The 20,945-nt window shown below is 45.8% G+C and overlaps 1 protein-coding gene across 1 annotated transcript in view; it reads right to left on the bottom strand.

The window, feature by feature from the left end:
* The window catches only part of IYD (iodotyrosine deiodinase), a 37,371-nt gene extending 36,692 nt beyond the window's left edge, over positions 1-679 (bottom strand). Inside the window, exon 1 of the mRNA XM_056563368.1 lies at positions 436-679. Within this exon, the coding sequence (XP_056419343.1) occupies positions 436-625 (190 nt within the window). The 5' untranslated portion in view covers positions 626-679. The remainder of the gene's footprint in view (positions 1-435) is intronic.
* Positions 680-20,945: the final 20,266 nt, after the last annotated feature.

The following is a 20,945-nucleotide window of genomic DNA, read 5'->3' as shown; positions in this document are numbered from 1 at the left end:
TATCTGCTAGATTTTTATTAACTTTCTCTTATCAAGAGTAGTAAGAATGTTGACCAACATGATGCTAGCACATACTTTCTCTATTCTTTTTTCTTTCTTAGCTGTATCTATAATTCTTCTAGACTTAAGCTGAAAGTGACACAGACATATGCCACCACCTCTCTATTCAGTTTCTGTCTGGATGCAGAGGTCACGTAACCTGGCAGAATGTGGGTCAGGAGATATGCTGGTCAGAACTTTCCTGACCTGTGAATCCCCATAGTAAAACTTTCCTGAATCCCCATAGTAAATAGGGTAGAATCCTGCAAGCCTGAAACAACATGCTAACATGCTTCACTAATAAAAACTCAACACTCTTAGTAAATCAGGGCCAGTATCTATAATCTACACATCCACAATGCCATATAACAACTGGCCTCTATTACTAATCCTTACCACTTTCCTCTTCTTGGAGCTCCGTGCCATCTTGCAGATCTTCATCCACCCATGGACGAGAATTTGCTTTGGTCGTCATTTCAGCATTTTTCTTTTCTCCATCATTTTTTTTTATACTTTGCAAAATAATAACTATTAACACACATATAACAGCAAGAAAAAATGGGCTTAAAAATGAAAAAATAGCCATGGATTTCTCCTTTACAGTCACAGGCAACTAGATCTCTTTGCTGTTTTGTTTTGCTTTAAAAGCAAAGATCAGAGGAAGGGGAGGACTATTGCCCCGGTTGCACAATATGCTGAGCTCGGCAGAGCGTGTGAACTCTTAACTTTTTATGGCTCACTGAAAAGGAATTAAGTGTTATGAATGTTGATACTGAGTTTTTTAGGTTCTAGTATATGATCATTTCTAGCAACATGTACAGTATACAGCATACATTTGTGCAAGCATGGCGAAAAAATATGTATGTGTGTGTGCATGTATGTATCTCTTTGTATGTAAATGTGCCCTATTGTGCACATGTGTAAATGTATGTAGATGGCTGCTCTGGACTGTTGGAAGGAGACTGATGCACACAATGCTTGTACTAGTACTATGTGCTAAGTCATAAGCACTGGTGGTGAATATTTGGATTTGTTTCTTTTCTGGTTGGACTTGTGGACTGTCACTTGTCACTGTTTATCTTATGTTTACACTTTTATTGATTTTAATCACTTTGTAATTGATTTTGTGTGTGTTACACATAAATACCAGTACACTGGTCACTCTGTATGCTTGATAAAGATTGTGCCTACAGTCGAAACGCTGCTTGCCACATCTGTGGAAATAAACGTAATTGTTTTATCACCGGAATTGGAGTGCTGTGGGACGCTTTACTTGGTATTGACTACTACTGCTGCTGCCAGTGACCTGGGCTGCAATTGGGCCCGCCTGCACCCACATCACTTTGACGCTGCTGGTAGTGCTGCTCCGCTCTGCTACTACATATATATATATATATATATATATATATATATATATATATATATATATGACTTGTTAAGATTAGAAAAGATCAGAAAAGTATATTTCAGTATAACTATCACCCCATGATGTGTCTTTTAATACAGTGTTATCACAAATTGTACTGGCTCCAGCATGCTTTTGCTTGATTCACCACTGACAGGAAGTTGTGTAGTCCTTTCATTTTCAATATAGTGTTGTCTCAGAAGCTCCCCATCTGCTCGCTCCCAAGACAATGCATCATCCTCTGCTGGCTCAAGCCCTGCCCACTAAATAAAGTCACCACTTCTGTCCAGCCCCTACAGCTCAAGTAACCACCTCTCCCCAGCCAACACAGCCCTGCTATATACATATGCAGATTTGCAATGAAAAAAATGGGGAGGGGGGGGGATTTGAACACATGCTGATTTTGTAAGTTTACCCATTGATAAAGAAATGATCAGGGTACTTGTCATCAACAAAAACTGTTTATATAATGTAGATATTACCATTATATGTATATTTGTAATATACCTTGGTTAAAAAAAAAATGTTTATTTGGCAGCTAATGCCTGTGTGTCTCTATGAGGAGTCCTAATACAGGAAGTGAGAGTGGACAACCAGGGCTCTGTGCACTTAGGACAAGCAGGGCTCTGTGCACTGAGGCTCTGTGACATGCTATGGGCTCACACAGCAGAATGTTTAACAAGCCAGAAGCCTGCACAGAGCCCTGCTTGTCCTACCCTCACTTCCTGTATTTGGACTCCTCATAGAGACACACGGGCAGTAGCTGCAGGGACAGCACTTTTTCACCCAAAAATATACACATTTTTTTAATCAATGTATATTGCAAATATACATATAATGGTATTATCTACATTAGATAAAAAGTTTTAGTTAACGACAGGTACACTTTAATAGTAGGTTTATTTAAAAGGGTTATCCAGGTTTTATTAACTTTTCATTATTGTGCCTGTGATGCCAAGTTATGTCTTAAGTGCTTTACTTGCATTACTTTAGTGGGAGGATCAACCTCTTTTTTTGTGATTTAATTGTCCACCCAGGTTAAGCATTCCTCCTGTATCTGGGTGAATGTTGTCTCAAGCCTTTCCCTGGATAATGTTCGGCTCGAGACAACAGCTGATCACACATGTCATCAGGGGGCTGGCTTGTCAGGGAAGACAAGAAGAAGCCTAGCCCCCTGTGATCAGCTGTTGTCTAAGGCCAAACAGGATCTTGGGAAAGGCTCGAAATAACAGTCATCCAGACACCAGAGAAATGCTGAACCTGGGGGAACCATGAAATCACAAAAAGAGGGGTTAATCCATCCCTCAAAAGTAAGGCAAGTAAAGCACTTAAGACATAATTTGGTATCACAGGCACTATAGTGAAAAGTTAATAAAACCTGGATAACCCCTTTAAACAAACAAATCTATAAAAACACATTTCAAATAAGTTATGAATTGTTTACATTTTACGCTGTGAAATCATTATTTGATCAATCAGCAAGATTTCCGTCTCTTATGTGTCTCCTAATCTCAGTTTGTTACCTGAATAAAGGTAATTACATATCCACAATACAAATGTATTTATTTTTTAGCAGTTTTTAGAACTAGGGAGAACATAGAAGCAATGCTAAATGCTTCTGCAGCATTTTTTACACTGTCTTACGAAGCCCAAATAGTCTCTTGTTATTGGCTTCCCACAGGACTGACGTCTTACACAGCCCACATAGTCTCTTGTTATTGGCTTCCCACAGGACTGACATCTTACACAGCCCACACCACCTCAGCAAAGGCTCTTGACACTCTTCAAGTGCATCAATGAGCCTTGAGTTTCTATGACCCTGTTACTGGGACATCTTTACAAAGGTACTAGTTAAAGGGGTACTCCCGTGGAAAACTTTTTTTTTTTTTAATCAACTGGTGCCAGAAAGTTAAACAGATTTGTAAATTACTTCTATTATAAAATCTTAATCCTTCCAGTACTTATTAGCTGCTGAATACTACAGAGGAAATGGTTTTCTTTTTGGACCACAGTGCTCTCTGCTGACATCTCTGTCCATTTTAAGAACTGTGCAGAGTAGAAGAAAATCCCCATAGCAAACATATGCTGCTCTGGACAGTTCCTAAAATGGACAGAGACATCAGCAGAGAGCACTGTGGTCATGATGTCAGCAGAGAGCTCTGTGTTCCAAAAAGAAAACCATTTCCTCTATAGTATACAGACCCTAAAAAGTACTGGAAAGATTAAGATTTTTTAATTAAAGTAATTTACAAATCTGTTTAACTTTCTGGCACCAGTTGATAAAAAAAAAAAAAAAAGGTTTCCATGGGAGTACCCCTTTAATGCAGTGATTATTGAAGGCTCCATGAAAACCTTTCCAAGCACATGTTTAATGCATGTCCATATTCACACATAGAAGGTAATAATTACTACTATGCTATGATCAAGGGTCAGTTGGACCCTCTACCGGTGAGTGGGACATGCATTAAACCTGCATAGAAATTTTTTAATGGATCAGCAAGAAAAAACTATATTTTTCAAAGTGCTGAACTTTTTGATGCCCTACTTACCAATGCATACTGCGTACATCAAACAAGACCTGCAATTTTGATGCTTACACTTCCCAATCCTAGTCAGGTGATAGGCTTAGGAAGTTCAGTGATGGTACACACCCACGAACACTTGCGAGTGCTAGCTGTATTTTATAGCTGACACCTTCTCCAATGGCTGGGATAGTAGGGAAGTGTGTGTACCTTCTGCTACTGGTGTGTGTGACAAACAGATGAAGGTCACTAAGTGAAGAAGGAACTAGATGACGCTTGCATTGTCACATCTTGTAGAGACTAAAAAGGTTGCTGTCTTTAAAAAAAAAAAAATTTTGACATGTTGCCCACTTGTGTCAAAAATTTAGATCGCACTGGGTCTCATTCTTGAGACCCACTGCGATCGCTTGTTATCAGCCAGTAAAGTGAGTGGCAGCACTGTTAACTCCCTGGCCGACAGGTCCAACCCTTTTTCTGTACAAGTCTGCATAGGCTTATACAGAGAAAAGGTCAGATTTGATTGACAGCTGAGGAGTGAGCTGTGTGCTGTTGCCTAGCTTATAAATAGCAATTGCAGCCAGTGCAATCAAAAAATGTACAGTCCGATTTCATCTAACATTTTCAAGTTGTATACAGAAGCACTAATGCTGTTGGTCCTGTGGATTTAACCACACAAGGGATGCAAGTAATAAATATCCAGAAAAGATTAATAGGTCTTATACTGAAGTACTAAGCATTCCATTACTCAGTAGCAGACTCCAGTGTTTTTTCTCTTTTACAGTCAGAGCAATTACTGTAATTTCCCTAGTGAGTGAGTAGACCCACACAGCCAAACACTGTGCAGACACTGTGCAGACATCTGACAATCGATAATTTTTTGCTTCCAAGTGTACTTTGTCCTTTGCTACGTATTTTTTTAATTTGTAGTGGCAGGCGGACTTTTATCTTTGCCTAAACGCTATGCCAATTTATTATTACACTGCATGTACTGCAGGATCAAATGCAGAGCCATGTGAAAGCTCAAAACTGTGTTGTGGTGAGTTAAGAAAAAGATTTTGTTAGGGTGATGCTATGAAAGTTACAGGGAGCAATATTATCATCCTAAGTATTCCCATCATACTGTTTCTGACCAAATCCTGTATACTGGGACCAATATTACTAATAATACCAATTTACAAGGAGAAAGATTATCACCATACATATCACCATCATACTGTTACTGACCAAATCCTGTATACTGAGACCAATCTTACCAATAATAACAGTATACAAGGAGGAAATATCCCCCCACAGTGACCATATAGTGGTAGATATCAGTTTTACACTGCTCTGCAGACCACATAAGTGATTACATACAGTTAAGTCCGGTGACTCGCAGGTGATGTCTTCTCTGATATGATTTGTTCACCTTTCTTTTTCTTCTCCAGCCACAACAAAAGTATCTGTAGTTTTCCAAACAGTACTTTTCCAAATAATAACCCTCTTAATGTCCTACACAGTAGAAATGAATAGTTAGGTTGCCCCAGTGGTCTACAGGCACCTTCATGTAGTTCCCCCATTATGCAGGTGCCCTGAGTAGGTAGGTACCCCTGTAGGTAGATGTCACCTGTAGGTAGCTGCCACTGTAGATAATTACTCTCTTTATGTAGTAGCAGCCTGTTATAAGTAGGGTTTATACCTTGTATGTAGGTCCCCCTGTAGATAGTAGACCCCTCTATATAGTAGCAGCCCTTTTTAGGTAGTTGTAGGTGCAGCAGCCCACATTAGGTAATTGTAGATGCAGCAGCCCCCTTTAGACTGCTGTAGGTGTAGCAGCCACCTTTAGGTAAATGTAGGTAAAGTAGCCCCCTTTAGGTAAATGTAGGTGCGGCAGCTCCCTTTAGGTAGTTGTAGTGCAGTAGCACTTTAGGTAGTTGTAGTGCCGCAGCCCCCTTTAGGTAGTTGTAGTGCCACAGCCTACTTAGGTGCAACAGTCCCCTTTAGTGCAGCCACTAATGTTAAATAACATTTAAAAAAAACTATACTCACCTGGCTCACCCGGAGTCCTCAGCACGGCCTTTCTTCTTGCCTTCTACTCTGATCTGTGCTCTGGTACATGATAATGAGGTCACTCATTGGCCAGAGCATAGAGCTCATAGGATGATGCTCAGGCCTCTTGTCAGCTGCCTGCATATATTGTGTGCGGCCGCAGGAGTGATTGACAGGGTGAGAAGCCAATCTGGAGCCAGTTGATGAGAAATGTTTTTTTGCCACAAGAGTACCTCTTTAAACTGATACTATTGTCATGGAACACTGACGACATGACGTAAGCTGTCACCTCCGTCTCTCCTCCAGCTCCTCCCCTCCACCTGCGCTTCTGTCATGTAGTGTGGTGCTCTGTGCCGCGGCGGTGTGAGAGCCCCGGCGGCTGAGGATGTGCAGGTCGGCACAGCTGAGAAGGCGTGACTGAGACTGGAAGCCAGATGGAGCTGCCCGGTCCTGAATATGCTGATATGCTGAAGACAGGAGACAATTGTCAAGTGTTTGTGAAACAGATAGAGCCCCTGTACTTCCCAGCGCAATTATACAAGGAGAAAATCTAAGTGCTGCCTATACTGAGCTAAGGCCGGCCAATCCAGAATTGTTTAGTTACCAGTTCAGTCTTAGAAGGGGGAAAACCTATGTGCTGTTTACACTGATACATGACTGGTCAGCTCAGAACTGTGTGTAACTGAGAGCTAATATGGACCCAAGCCACCTGTCAGGAAATCTGGCAGGGGTGGAATGGGTAACTTGGAACCAACAGGACCCTCACGGATTGAAAAATATTTAAAATCGCCTAAAGACCTGGGTAAAACCAGAGCGCAAAAACAGACCTTAATGGAAGGGACTGGCACCCTGGAGTCGGGCTCCAGATTCACTGTTCTGCCAACTGTGCAACAGAACGCTGATGTGACTGGGAGGTGAATCGCTGCTGGAAAAATGCTTTTCTGTGCAACACACAGCGCTGTCTGTCCCTCTCTCTCTCTCTCTCTGCAAAAAAATGCTGAAGTGACTGGCCGCAAGATTGCTGCCAATTATATAGGGCTGTGACATGGGGTGGCTGGCCTCTGATAGGCTGCATGCTGCATGTGATTCAGGGTCATCCCGCCTACCCTTGTTCCCACCTTCCCAGGATTCCTTGCCCCATGTCCCCATGACATGTGGATCCGCCATTTTAGATGCCCTGGAACCTTGGCCACACTAAATGGAGTTTAATGAAGCGATTCAAACGATCGAATAGCGTCAATATTCACATTTGTTGCGAATCTAATTTTTCCTGAAATTCGTAACGAATTTGGATTCGTCATATTCAATTTGCTCATCCTTAAAGGGGTACTCTGGTGCTAAGACATCTTATCCCCTATTCAAGGGTAAGGGGATAAGATGCCTGATCGCGTGGGTCACCTACTGAAATTGTAACTTGTTTGGAAGTGTGGGGACTTTGAGAGGGTTGGGGGGGGGAGGGGAGGTATTAGAAGAGTTTTGCTAATGAGATCAGATAGGCGAAACAGTGTGTGTGGGTTTTGGGGAGGGGTTCGGTCAGAGGAACTGGGTTTGTTTGCTTTTTTTTTGTTTTGTTTTTTTCTCTTTGTGTCCACTGTTGATATATGAAAGAAAAAGAAAATAAAGTGGTAGTATGGAATTTGAGAGGTTTAAATGAGAAGAGGAAGAGATGTGCTACATTTGATCTAATTAAAAGATATCTACCTGCAATAGTTTGTTTGGTGGAGACACATATATGTCAGGAAACAATCCATGTAATGAAAAGAAAATGGGCAGGGGTAGAATTCCATTCTACGTACTCTAGATATACATCAGGGGTTTCTGTATATATACACAGCAAAATTCAAATTAAGATATATGAAAAAGCTATAGATGGAGCAGGTAGATTCCCTTTTTACTTTTTGTTAGATGGGAAGAGAGAGATACCATTCTTGTATTTGTCCATATCCCCGCCCCCCCCCCCCACACCCCCATCTTTTTAATTTAAAGATTCTTTTGAAGCTCATGGAATTTATAGAAGGGAAAACAAGTGAAGATCTCAATATATTTGTGGATTTCAATTTAGTTATGTATTATTCAAGAGATAGGAGAGGAAGGACAAGGGTTAAGGGAATGTCTCCACTATGCAAACTTTGTTAGGAACTGGGTTGGAGGGATGGATGGAGAAAATGATAACCGGATAAAGACTCATTCTCATGCTATAGTACCTCACATGAAGCAGCCTCTAGAATAGACATGGTGATAGTAAACGACTCTGCATTGCGTAATATTAGCGATATCAATTATAAACCCAGGTCTATACCGGACCATACCCCGATAGTATGTTCTCTGAAAAATAAGAGCATGAAGAAAGGAAGAAAGGGTTTAAAAAAAATATATGACAATCCACATTGGCTGTCCATAGAGGAAATAACTTCTGGGGTAGAGGCAGAAATTATGGATTTTTGGGATAATAATAAAGATTTGGCCCATATATTTATGATACGGGACACTCTCAAGGCATATATAAGGGGAATACTGATTAAAAGAATAGCAAATTATAGAGAAAAGTTGAGGAAGAAGGAAGCGGATTTAATAGGTGAGATCAATAAAGCGGAGGAACAGTACACTGAGGACCCAGTTAAAGAACAATTTGCAAAATTAAATAATTTACAGGATCAGTATAGGGAGCTATTTATGCAGAAAACACAACAATCTTTATTCTTTAAAGATCAAAAGAGATACGTGGAATCTGGTAAAATGGGGAAGGTTCTCTCTAACATCATTCAGAATCAGAAAGGGAATTCGGAAATCTGCTGTCTTGAGAATAGTGAAGGGGAAATTATAAGGAATACGGAAGAAATTGAAAAATAAATATTGCACATTTTGGGAAAGTGTACACGACAGAGAATAAAGCAGAAGTAAAAAAGGAGGGGCGCTCTCTGTGATGATAGTGTTTGAAAGGGAGGTAACCCAACTCACCACCTCGTCTTGGGTGTCGTCGTGGTCCGCTGGGATATTCCAGCGGAGCAAAACAGAACTGGGTGAGTGGGCTATATCCAGTGTGCTGCTCACTGTCCCCCTCTCCACATCTCCAAGGATACGGAAATATAGATGCGAAGTAAAAAAAAGAGGGGAATTGGATGGAGCGCTTCTGCTGGTGAAGAACAGGACTCAACAGCCACGGTTGCACAGGACACAGGACCTGGAGATGTTTGAAACCAAACATTCCATATTTTTTATTGGAATAGAAATGAGTGGACAACGTGTTTCGGAGCTAACAAGCGCCTTCCTCAGGTCCACAGAAATCAAGCAAGTGTGTCCTGGAGATGTTTGCTGTGCAGCAGTGGCATCACTGGCCACATCAAAGGCCACTGCTGTACAGTAAACATCTCCAGGACACACTTGCTTGATTTCTGTGGACCTGAGGAAGGCACTTGTTAGGGCCGAAACACGTTGTCCAATCATTTCTATTCCAATAAAAAATATTTTGTCCTGTGCAACCGTGGCTGTTGAGTCCTGTTCTTTACCAGCAGAAGTGCTCCATCCAATTCCCCTCTTTTTTTCTGTCTATTTCATGACAGAGAATAGGATACAGGATGATGAAATAGAAGAGTATTTAAGTGGTATCAACCTTCCTAGACTGGGAGGGAAGAGCGAGAGGGGATTAATAAAATAATAATGATAGAAGAACTTGAAAGTGCATTAGCATCCTTTTCCGGGAATTCTACACCAGGCTCTAATGGCCTACCTTTTGAGGTATATAGGAAGTTTGGAAATGTGATTTTTTACCCCTATACAGTCCATTATATCCACCATCCTTACTGGTAACTGCCCAATCACATCATTCTGAGGATAATTTTACCAGGCTAGCCTCTCCCCATTTGGTTTCTAACCAAGCTAGCTAACCAAATTTCTCATATATGTTGTATTATTTTATTTTAACAGGAGAAGTGTATGATTATTCCTTATGTTGTGAAATGGGAACATCCAGACCACTAGAGCCTAAAAGCTGAAATTTGAGTAATATGACCTTCACTCTCCTATGTAGACTAGGAGATGCAGAGAAGTACTGTACTTTGTACAAGTTGGTTCTGCTTGGTCAGTGCCTTAGGAAAGGAACATTCATTTTTCACTTAGGACTTGATGCAGTGAGATGGTGCAGTAATGCAGTAAATCTGTGAACACAAGGGTTGATAAAAGGACAAAACTATGCAATGAAATGCATTTGAAAGTAGTTTACATAGAGACAATAAAATCATTTCCTCTTTAGACATGATAGCCCTGCTGCTGCACATCATTTTATACTCAACATCTTGAGGACAATTTTTGTTATATGACCCTTGTTATACAATACCTATAAAAGTTAAGAGCTGCCATAAAAAGTTCATTGGAAGATATTGAAATGAGCCCGAAATTAGAAGAAAAGTGCCATTATCTACATGTGCAGTGAGCTGCATTGAAAGTCTATTTTCCAAAACCAGAAGATGAAATGAATACATATGGAAAATATTCTCTTTAATTCCCCTTTATCAGCATCTCTCAACAAGAAAAATATCATGCATGTACATGTACGTAACTGAGCTGTGAACCAATATGGTGACAACCAATATGCCAGTTATTTAAAGAAGCATAATAAGAATACATAAGTTGGTATTCTTTGCCCATGTCATACACACTGACCATCACTAGCTGTACAGCGCCATTTGTTTCATTCTAGCACAGCTGCACATATGCATTTCAGTGAACCACTCATCAAACAAACTTTTGATATATTAAAGTTCATTCCCTATAAAATAATTAAAAATTTTGCCTCCTTTTTTAACTGTAAAACATTAACCACTAGCAGTCCTGCCGCAAGCCTTCTGTATTGATTTCGGACTCATGTTGGCCTGGCATAAGTCCGAAATCGCAGACCGCATGACGAGCTCAGCGCAGCTCTCTGCCTGTCAATCAGACACATGGGGGCAAGCGCTGTGCTCATACCACAGCAGAGTAAGCTCCTGACATGGGCAAATGTCAGTGCAGCACTGCCCTTCATACCCACACCCCAACCGCCAGACCACCCCCCAGACCCCCCTGCCACCATTGAATAAGCGGCCGCAGCGCTACAGAGGAACTTTACAAGCCTGTAAACCTGACTGGCACAGCGCTGATCCCTTCCTGTGGGTGGAAGCGGTCTCTCAGTGACATGGGCTTCAGTGACATAAGGGGAAAGTTATCAAAACCTGTGCAGAGGAAAAGTTGCCCAGTTGCTCATAGCCACCTATCAGATTGGTTCTTTCATATTTCAGACAGAGGCCTTGTTAAAAATTAAAGAAGCTATCCGATTGGTTGCTATGGGCAACTGGGCAATTTTTCCTCTGGACAGGTTTTGATAAATCTCCCCCATGGTGCTTGCTGGGGCAAGCCTACATCCTCCTGCCAGAAGCTCCCACTATGTGAGCAAGAAGATAGGTGAGAAATAGAGCTTTTTCAAGCTCATAAAACATTTTTAAGGGGGGGGGGGTGTAGTTAGGGAACATACCCCAAGTTAGTTTTGAAAAGTTTATTTAGTGATAGGTACTCTTTAACTTGGTCATGTGATCACCAGTATGGCCCACAGAAAATAACAGTGCTTAATATGTCAAAAGGAGGTCAGTCCTGGGTCAGCTGACTTCCTGTGAACTACAGGACGACATCATTACCTATTACTCCTGCTGGCTCACAGACCCCTCATAATTCACCAAGCTCTAACTCAGCATTTTTTCCTGTTTTTGGCATGACTTTGCCAAAATTGCAGGGAAAAGGTTATATTTCACAGCAATTGTGCCAGTGCCATAATGTCGAGACCTATCAGGAGGAGTCGATGACAAGTCAATTGCTATCTGTCTCACTGTCCACGTCTTCCTGTTGTGAGCTATAAAAGCTCAGTCTTGCCTGTGCTTTTTGTCTATGATATTGGTCTCTATCCTGTCTCTAGCTTTTTATCTGTGATCACCTGTTTATCTGCTTAGACTTCTTTTGCTTGTGATCCAACTATTCTCTGCCTGTCGTTATGGTACCTTGTTGCTATTTCAGTCTGGACCTGGCTTGTTTGTCTGCTCTCTATTAGTTTGTTCATCAGTTTGGTTATTGCCTTAGAGTTTTGTTTTCTGGTTTTTGCTTTGGTTAACCTTTGTGTCCTGACCTTTTCCCTGACCTCTGTACTGTCTTTTACTTTATTGTTTTGGTTTCGCTAAGTCTAACACTTATGCAGTACAAGGACTATCATCCAGTTATGTTTCTGTCACTAAGGCCAGATTGTCAAGTAGGCAGGGATGGAGGTTGTAGGGGGAGTTCAGGGCTGCATATATTTCTGCCCAACATGACAAGAAACAGCCATAAGGCAGTAAAGATGTTTAAAAAAAATGCAGTAAAAATTTAACATGCAAACACAGCCTAATGGCTTCAGATCTTCCACCTTTGCGAGCTCTCTGCAGCGCCATCACTCCCCCTCCCATAAACTTGCATTGAGGGGGCGGGGTGTGACATCACACTGGGGTTGGAGTTGTAACGTCACGATACTCCGGCCCTGTGTGTCACGATGCCGGCTGGCAGGTAGTGGATCCTCTGTGCCAGAGAGGGATTGGCGTGGACCGTGCTAGTGGACCGGTTCTAAGTCACTACTGGTTTTCACCAGAGCCCGCCGCAAAGCGGGATGGTCTTGCTGCGGCGGTAGTGACCAGGTCGTATCCACTAGCAACGGCTCACCTCTCTGGCTGCTGAAGATAGGCGCGGTACAAGGGAGTAGACAGAAGCAAGGTCGGACGTAGCAGAAGGTCGGGGCAGGCAGCAAGGATCGTAGTCAGGGGCAACGGCAGGAGGTCTGGAACACAGGCTAGGAACACACAAGGAAACGCTTTCACTGGCACAATGGCAACAAGATCCGGCAGGGAAGTGCAGGGGAAGTGAGGTGATATAGGGAAGTGCACAGGTGAAGACACTGATTGGAATCACTGCGCCAATCAGCGGCGCAGTGGCCCTTTAAATCGCAAAGACCCGGCGCGCGCGCGCCCTAGGGAGCGGGGCCGCGCGCGCCGGGACAGGACCGAGGGAGAGCGAGTCAGGTACGGGAGCCGGGGTGCGCATCGCGAGCGGGCGCTACCCGCATCGCGAATCGCATCCCGGCTGGAGGCAGAATCGCAGCGCCCCGGGTCAGTGGATCTGACCGGAGCGCTGCAGCGGAGAGAGTGTAGCGAGCGCTCCGGGGAGGAGCGGGGACCCGGAGCGCTCGGCGTAACAGTACCCCCCCCCCTTGGGTCTCCCCCTCTTCTTAGGGCCTGAGAACCTGAGGAGCAGACTTTTATCTAGGATGTTGTCCTCAGGTTCCCAGGATCTCTCTTCAGGACCACAACCCTCCCAGTCCACTAAAAAAAAAGTTTTCCCTCTGACCTTTTTAGAGGCTAAGATCTCTTTGACAGAGAAGATGTCCGAGGAGCCGGAAACAGGAGTGGGAGGAACAGATTTGGGAGAAAAACGGTTGAGGATGAGTGGTTTAAGAAGAGAGACGTGAAAGGCATTAGGGATACGAAGAGAAGGAGGAAGAAGAAGTTTGTAAGAGACAGGATTAATTTGACACAAAATTTTGAAAGGACCAAGATAGCGTGGTCCCAACTTGTAGCTAGGGACACGGAAGCGGACATATTTAGCGGAGAGCCATACCTTGTCTCCAGGGGAAAAAACGGGAGGAGCTCTTCTTTTCTTATCCGCGAACTTCTTCATGCGTGATGAAGCCTGTAAGAGAGAATTTTGGGTCTCTCTCCATATAATGGAAAGGTCACGAGAAATTTCATCCACAGCGGGCAGACCAGAGGGCAAGGGGGTAGGGAGGGGGGGAAGAGGGTGACGGCCGTACACCACGAAAAATGGGGATTTGGAGGAAGATTCAGAGACTCTGAAGTTATACGAGAATTCGGCCCATGGAAGGAGATCTGCCCAGTCATCCTGGCGGGAGGAAACAAAATGTCGCAAATAATCACCCAAGACTTGGTTAATTCTTTCTACTTGTCCATTGGACTGGGGATGATATGCAGAAGAAAAATTTAATTTAATTTTGAGTTGTTTACAGAGAGCCCTCCAGAATTTAGACACGAATTGGACGCCTCTATCCGAGACGATCTGCGTAGGCAACCCGTGAAGACGAAAAATGTGTACAAAAAATTGTTTAGCCAACTGAGGCGCTGAAGGAAGACCAGGAAGAGGGATGAAATGTGCCATTTTGGAGAATCGATCAACGACCACCCAAATAACAGTGTTGCCACGGGAAGAGGGTAAATCAGTAATAAAATCCATACCAATCAGAGACCAAGGCTGTTCGGGGACAGGCAGGGGATGAAGAAAACCAGCGGGCTTCTGGCGAGGAGTCTTATCCCGGGCACAGATAGTGCAGGCTCGCACAAAGTCCACAACATCCGTCTCCAGAGTCGGCCACCAATAGAAGCGGGAGATGAGTTGCACAGATTTCTTGATGCCCACATGACCAGCGAGATGGGAGGAGTGACCCCATTTGAGGATTCCGAGGTGTTGGCGTGGAGAAACAAAGGTCTTTCCTGGAGGAGTTTGCCTGATGGAGGCTGGAGAAGAGGAGATCAGGCAGTCAGGTGGAATGATGTGTTGCGGAGAGAGTTCAACTTCTGAAGCATCCGAGGAACGAGAGAGAGCATCGGCCCTAATGTTCTTATCGGCAGGACGAAAGTGAATCTCAAAATTAAACCGGGCAAAGAACAGAGACCACCGGGCCTGGCGAGGATTCAGCCGTTGGGCAGACTGGAGGTAGGAGAGGTTCTTGTGGTCGGTGTAAATAATAACTGGGAATCTTGATCCCTCCAGCAGATGCCTCCATTCCTCAAGTGCTAATTTAATGGCTAGAAGCTCTCGATCCCCGATGGAGTAGTTCCTCTCCGCCGGAGAGAAGGTCCTAGAAAAAAACCCACAAGTGACAGCATGCCCGGAAGAATTTTTCTGTAGAAGAACAGCTCCGGCTCCCACTGAGGAGGCATCAACCTCCAGTAGGAAGGGTTTGGAAGGGTCAGGTCTGGAGAGCACGGGAGCCGAAGAAAAGGCAGACTTGAGTCGTTTAAAGGCGTCTTCCGCTTGAGGAGGCCAGGACTTGGGATCGGCATTTTTTTTGGTTAAAGCCACGATAGGAGCCACAAGGGTAGAAAAATGTGGAATAAATTGCCTGTAATAATTGGCGAACCCCAAAAAGCGTTGGATAGCACGGAGTCCGGAGGGGCGTGGCCAATCTAAGACGGCAGAGAGTTTGTCTGGATCCATTTGTAGTCCCTGGCCAGAGACCAAATATCCTAGAAAAGGAAGAGATTGGCATTCAAACAGACATTTCTCAATTTTAGCATAGAGTTGATTGTCACGAAGTCTCTGAAGAACCATACGGACATGCTGGCGGTGTTCTTCTAGATTGGCAGAAAAAATTAGGATATCATCCAGATATACAACAACACAGGAGTATAACAGATCACGAAAAATTTCATTAACAAAGTCTTGGAAGACAGCAGGGGCGTTGCACAGGCCAAAGGGCATGACCAGATACTCAAAGTGTCCATCTCTGGTGTTAAATGCTGTTTTCCACTCATCCCCCTCTCTGATGCGGATGAGGTTATAGGCGCCTCTTAAGTCCAATTTTTCATTGTTTACACAATTGATATAAAGGGGTCTGGCGAGACTGGTCACTGGGATGTTGAACTTGTTGACGAGAGAGGCCAAAATAAAATTTCCTGCAGATCCAGAGTCCAAGAAGGCCACAGTAGAGAAGGAGAAGGCAGAGGCAGACATCCGCACAGGCACAGTAAGACGTGGAGAAGCAGAGTAGACATCAAGGATTGTCTCACCTTTGTGCGGAGTCAGCGTACGTCTTTCCAGGCGGGGAGGACGGATAGGACAATCCCTCAGGAAGTGTTCGGTACTAGCACAGTACAGGCAGAGGTTCCCCATGCGGCGTCGTGTCCTCTCTTGAGGTGTCAGGCGAGACCGGTCGACCTGCATAGCCTCCACGGCGGGAGGCACAGGAACAGATTGCAGGGGACCAGAGGAGAGAGGAGCCGAGGAGAAGAAACGCCTCGTGCGAACAGAGTCCATATCTTGGCGGAACTCCTGACGCCTTTCGGAAAAATGCATGTCAATGCGAGTGGCTAGGTGAATAAGTTCATGTAGATTAGCAGGAATTTCTCGTGCGGCCAGAACATCTTTAATGTTGCTGGATAGGCCTTTTTTAAAGGTCGCGCAGAGGGCCTCATTATTCCAGGATAATTCTGAAGCAAGAGTACGGAATTGTACGGCATACTCGCCAACGGAAGAATTACCCTGGACCAGGTTCAACAGGGCAGTCTCAGCAGAAGAGGCTCGGGCAGGTTCCTCAAAGACACTTCGGATTTCCGAGAAGAAGGAGTGTACGGAGGCAGTGACGGGGTCATTGCGGTCCCAGAGCGGTGTGGCCCAAGACAGGGCTTTTCCAGACAGAAGGCTGACTACGAAAGCCACCTTAGACCTTTCAGTGGGAAACAGGTCCGACATCATCTCCAGATGCAGGGAACATTGGGAAAGAAAGCCACGGCAAAACTTAGAGTCCCCATCAAATTTATCCGGCAAGGATAGGCGTAGACCAGGAGCGGCCACTCGCTGCGGAGGAGGTGCAGGAGCTGGCGGAGGAGATGACTGCTGAAGCTGTGGTAGTAACTGCTGTAGCATAACGGTCAGTTGAGACAGCTGTTGGCCTTGTTGCGCTATCTGTTGTGACTGCTGGGCGACCACCGTGGTGAGGTCAGCGACAACTGGCAGAGGAACTTCAGCGGGATCCATGGCCGGATCTACTGTCACGATGCCGGCTGGCAGGTAGTGGATCCTCTGTGCCAGAGAGGGATTGGCGTGGACCGTGCTAGTGGACCGGTTCTAAGTCACTACTGGTTTTCACCAGAGCCCGCCGCAAAGCGGGATGGTCTTGCTGCGGCGGTAGTGACCAGGTCGTATCCACTAGCAACGGCTCACCTCTCTGGCTGCTGAAGATAGGCGCGGTACAAGGGAGTAGACAGAAGCAAGGTCGGACGTAGCAGAAGGTCGGGGCAGGCAGCAAGGATCGTAGTCAGGGGCAACGGCAGGAGGTCTGGAACACAGGCTAGGAACACACAAGGAAACGCTTTCACTGGCACAATGGCAACAAGATCCGGCAGGGAAGTGCAGGGGAAGTGAGGTGATATAGGGAAGTGCACAGGTGAAGACACTGATTGGAATCACTGCGCCAATCAGCGGCGCAGTGGCCCTTTAAATCGCAAAGACCCGGCGCGCGCGCGCCCTAGGGAGCGGGGCCGCGCGCGCCGGGACAGGACCGAGGGAGAGCGAGTCAGGTACGGGAGCCGGGGTGCGCATCGCGAGCGGGCGCTACCCGCATCGCGAATCGCATCCCGGCTGGAGGCAGAATCGCAGCGCCCCGGGTCAGTGGATCTGACCGGAGCGCTGCAGCGGAGAGAGTGTAGCGAGCGCTCCGGGGAGGAGCGGGGACCCGGAGCGCTCGGCGTAACACTGTGGTCGTCACGCTGCACAATAGGAGCCTCCAGCGCTGTGGAGAGATCGTAAAGGTGGGTGCTGAATAACATATTGTGGGGGTCTCCAGCAGCGGGTTCCATGTGATCCTTTGGCTAGGGGATAAGATGTATTAGGGAAGGGGGGCGGAGCCTGACCGCTGAGCTGGATGGCCGTATGAACGCGCTGCTCTCCACAGCCTGAGTCCTAAGCTGACCTACACGGCTCATAAATACCTGCCAAAATGGGCAAACATGATGACACAAAGTCCGGTGCCACTCCTGGACCGACCAAGACCCGAAATAATCAATCGGACATGGCCGCATTTCTGAAAAGAAAACCGGAGCAGAGCCCAGCACGGCCCTCCAAGATGGCGCCGACCGCCGCGCTTGTAAGTGATGCAGAAAGAGAGGACGGGTCTGATAGAGAAAGCCTCCCGGGGAACTTCAATGACTCTGGTAGGGAAGATACGCGACTGTCGGTCACTAAGGCCCTCATTAGGAAGACGGTGCAACAAGCGGTGACTAAGGCCATACAAGCAGCAATGGCGCCGCTACTGCAGGAACTTGTGGAGATCAAGACAGATGTGAAACAGGTGGGCTATCGCACCGAACACCTAGAAAATGCACTTACCGACACTGTCTCCTTCTGTGACTCTGCTTCTCACCACCTAAGGGCACAGGAGACCCAGCTTAATAGGGCATTCTTACTCCTTGAAGATCAAGAGAACCGCAGCAGGCGCCGGAATATCAGAATAAAAGGGGTCCCGGAGATGTTCGCGGCGGACTCCTTACCAGCAGTGACCCGCCAGATTTTCGCATCCTTGCTAGGGAGCGAGAGGGCTGAAGAGGTGATCATAGAAAGAGTGCATAGAGCGCTGAGGCCTAAGCCGAAACCGTCCGAACCACCCAGGGATATCATATGCGGTCTTCTTAGCTACCTGAACACGGCTGCGATCCTGAAAGCAAACAGAGAAGCCGACTCCATCCTCCACGAGGGAGTGGCGGTGAAATTATTTCAGGACATTGCACCATCTACACTGGCTAAACGCCGACTACTGAATCCCCTGCTTCAACGTCTCAGGGAGATCAATGCATCCTATACCTGGCTGTATCCTTTTGGTCTCTCAGTGCTGAAGGACGGGAGACGTCTCGCTATACGCGACCCTGAAGAGCTGGAGAAGCTGTGGCCTTTCTTAGGAATTGAAAAGATCGAGGTCCCGTCGTGGCTACCGGTCCAGCTCAGTCATACACTACCTGCCTTACCCAAGATGTCGCAGTGGTCGAAAGTGGAACGTTTCAAGTCTCCCAAGCAGAAGAAGCAACAAAAGGCTCACCAGAGATCTGACTATTCCTCTACCTGAAGAACACAGACAAGGACACTTGCCCTAGTTTTATAACTCCTTGCCTTAAGGTATCGTCCTCCGGTTGATTGAACAGTAGCCCCTTACCTTTTCAAGGTACATTCTGGACTCTTACGGTTAGTAGGTTTATCACTTTATTAGCCCTCTGGCTAAAGTGGCTTTGCTGGACTGTGGTGGTTGCTGTGGTGTACCGGGGCAGCACCATCCCGGAGGGGCGAGGGGGATTGGGATGGACAGCAGGGGTTGTGATCTCATGCCAGCTTCAGTGTTCCTGGATTCCCATAAGTCGTTTTTATTATGTTGCCTGTCATCGTGATGTGGACTTTCGCTGACTCACATAAATGCTACCATCTATTAGTACCCACAGGACTGCTCATGCTTCCTATAGAGGATGTGGGGCGCTAGTCAATGGCTCATTAGTTCAACACCCAATGGGGAAATGTTCCTGTTCATCCTGTGGTCGATATGGTGAGGTTCCTCATGCCTGCCTAGCATTGCTGTGGGTGACTCTCTGAGGATGTCCACATTGTGAATATTTTATTTTGCTATTCCAAATGTTTACTGTTTTCTTTATATTAAGGGTTTTTTCTTTTCTTTTCTCTTTACTCGGACCACTTGCGAGCCTGGCGGCCCTAACCCTTCCCCCTCCTCCTCCGTTGCCCCCCCCCCCCCATCCGTCCCCCCCCCCCCCCCATCCGTCCCCCCCCCCTATTTTCACTTCCTCCCCCCCCCAACCTCCCCTACACTCCTCCCCGTCACTCGATCCTCCACCTCCCCCCCTTCCCCCCCCCCCCCCGGTGATCATAGGCCACTATGTGGTCGCTGCACGCACCTCAGGGGCTACTCCTAATGATGGTTCCCACGGAGTGACAGTAGCCCAGCATTAGTTGTAGGCAAGTGTTTATTCGGTACTTTTCATTGTATGCCGTTGTTTTGTTAGTGTTTATATGTAAGCAGAAAGATTCACGGTCGGCCTCGGACCGGCTGTCGGTTCAGGAATCCCTCCGTCTCCCACCCACTTGAATTTTTGGCCTTGGCTGATAATTCATTGATCTGATAATTAATTTTGTCACTATCACGGTCCCACCTCTCTGGAAAGGACCGCTTGTCTTACTGTTTTCTTCCTCTGTCCTTGCTTTTCTCTTTCCCCCTTTCCTCATTCTCCACTCTCCTACTCGCACTCACTCACACCTACCCACAACATCCTACCCTACTCCCACTTCCCTACCCACATATTCAGCATCCTCCCCGGGTCGATAGATATCCTTACCACCTGAGGAAACCGTAGATTTCTTTTCCGATGAACACACTGAAATTCCTCACATATAACTTGAAGGGGTTTAACTCACCATGCAAGAGACATAGCATCTTCACGTTGCTAGCTAGAGAAGGGGTTGACTTCCTTTTTTTACAGGAGACTCATTTCAAACAGGGAAGGGTCCCTAAACTACCCATTAATAATTTCTTGCATTGGTTCCACAGTTGCAGCTCCAACTCTTCCTCCCGTGGGGTCACTATTGCAATACAGAAGGATGTCCCATTCACTCTAATCGCTGTCCATGATGGAGGAGATGGCAGGTCCCTATTTGTTAAAGGTAAGGTTGGATCCATGACATACACCTTAGCCTCATTGTACACCCCTAACAAAAAACAGGTCCCCTGGCTGTTAAAAACCCTTGATAAGTTGAGGTCCTTTGCTGAAGGCCCCATAATACTTGGTGCGGACTTAAACCTCCCATTAGACCCATCTCTTGACACCTCGTCTACTAAAACTTACACCTCAAACCTTGCTATCCGCACACTTCGCAACCGATTACATGACATGGAACTGAGTGACGTGTGGCGAGCGATGCATCCGACGGAACGGACATACTCATTCTACTCTGCGCCCCATAAGTCCTCTCACCGACTGGACTACATCTTTTGTCATCATAGCCTGCTTCCCACGATCCACTCGTCCGACATAGGATCGCGGACGTTATCTGACCACGCCCCAGTACAAGCAAATCTCGCCCTACCGCACATACCCAATAGGGCTAGGACATGGCGACTGAATGAG

The sequence above is a fragment of the Hyla sarda genome, chromosome 3, assembly GCF_029499605.1.
Source record: "Hyla sarda isolate aHylSar1 chromosome 3, aHylSar1.hap1, whole genome shotgun sequence".
Taxonomy (NCBI): domain Eukaryota; kingdom Metazoa; phylum Chordata; class Amphibia; order Anura; family Hylidae; genus Hyla; species Hyla sarda.
The sequence above is the reverse complement of the archived record's forward strand: the minus strand, read 5'-3'. Positions and strand labels throughout refer to the sequence as shown.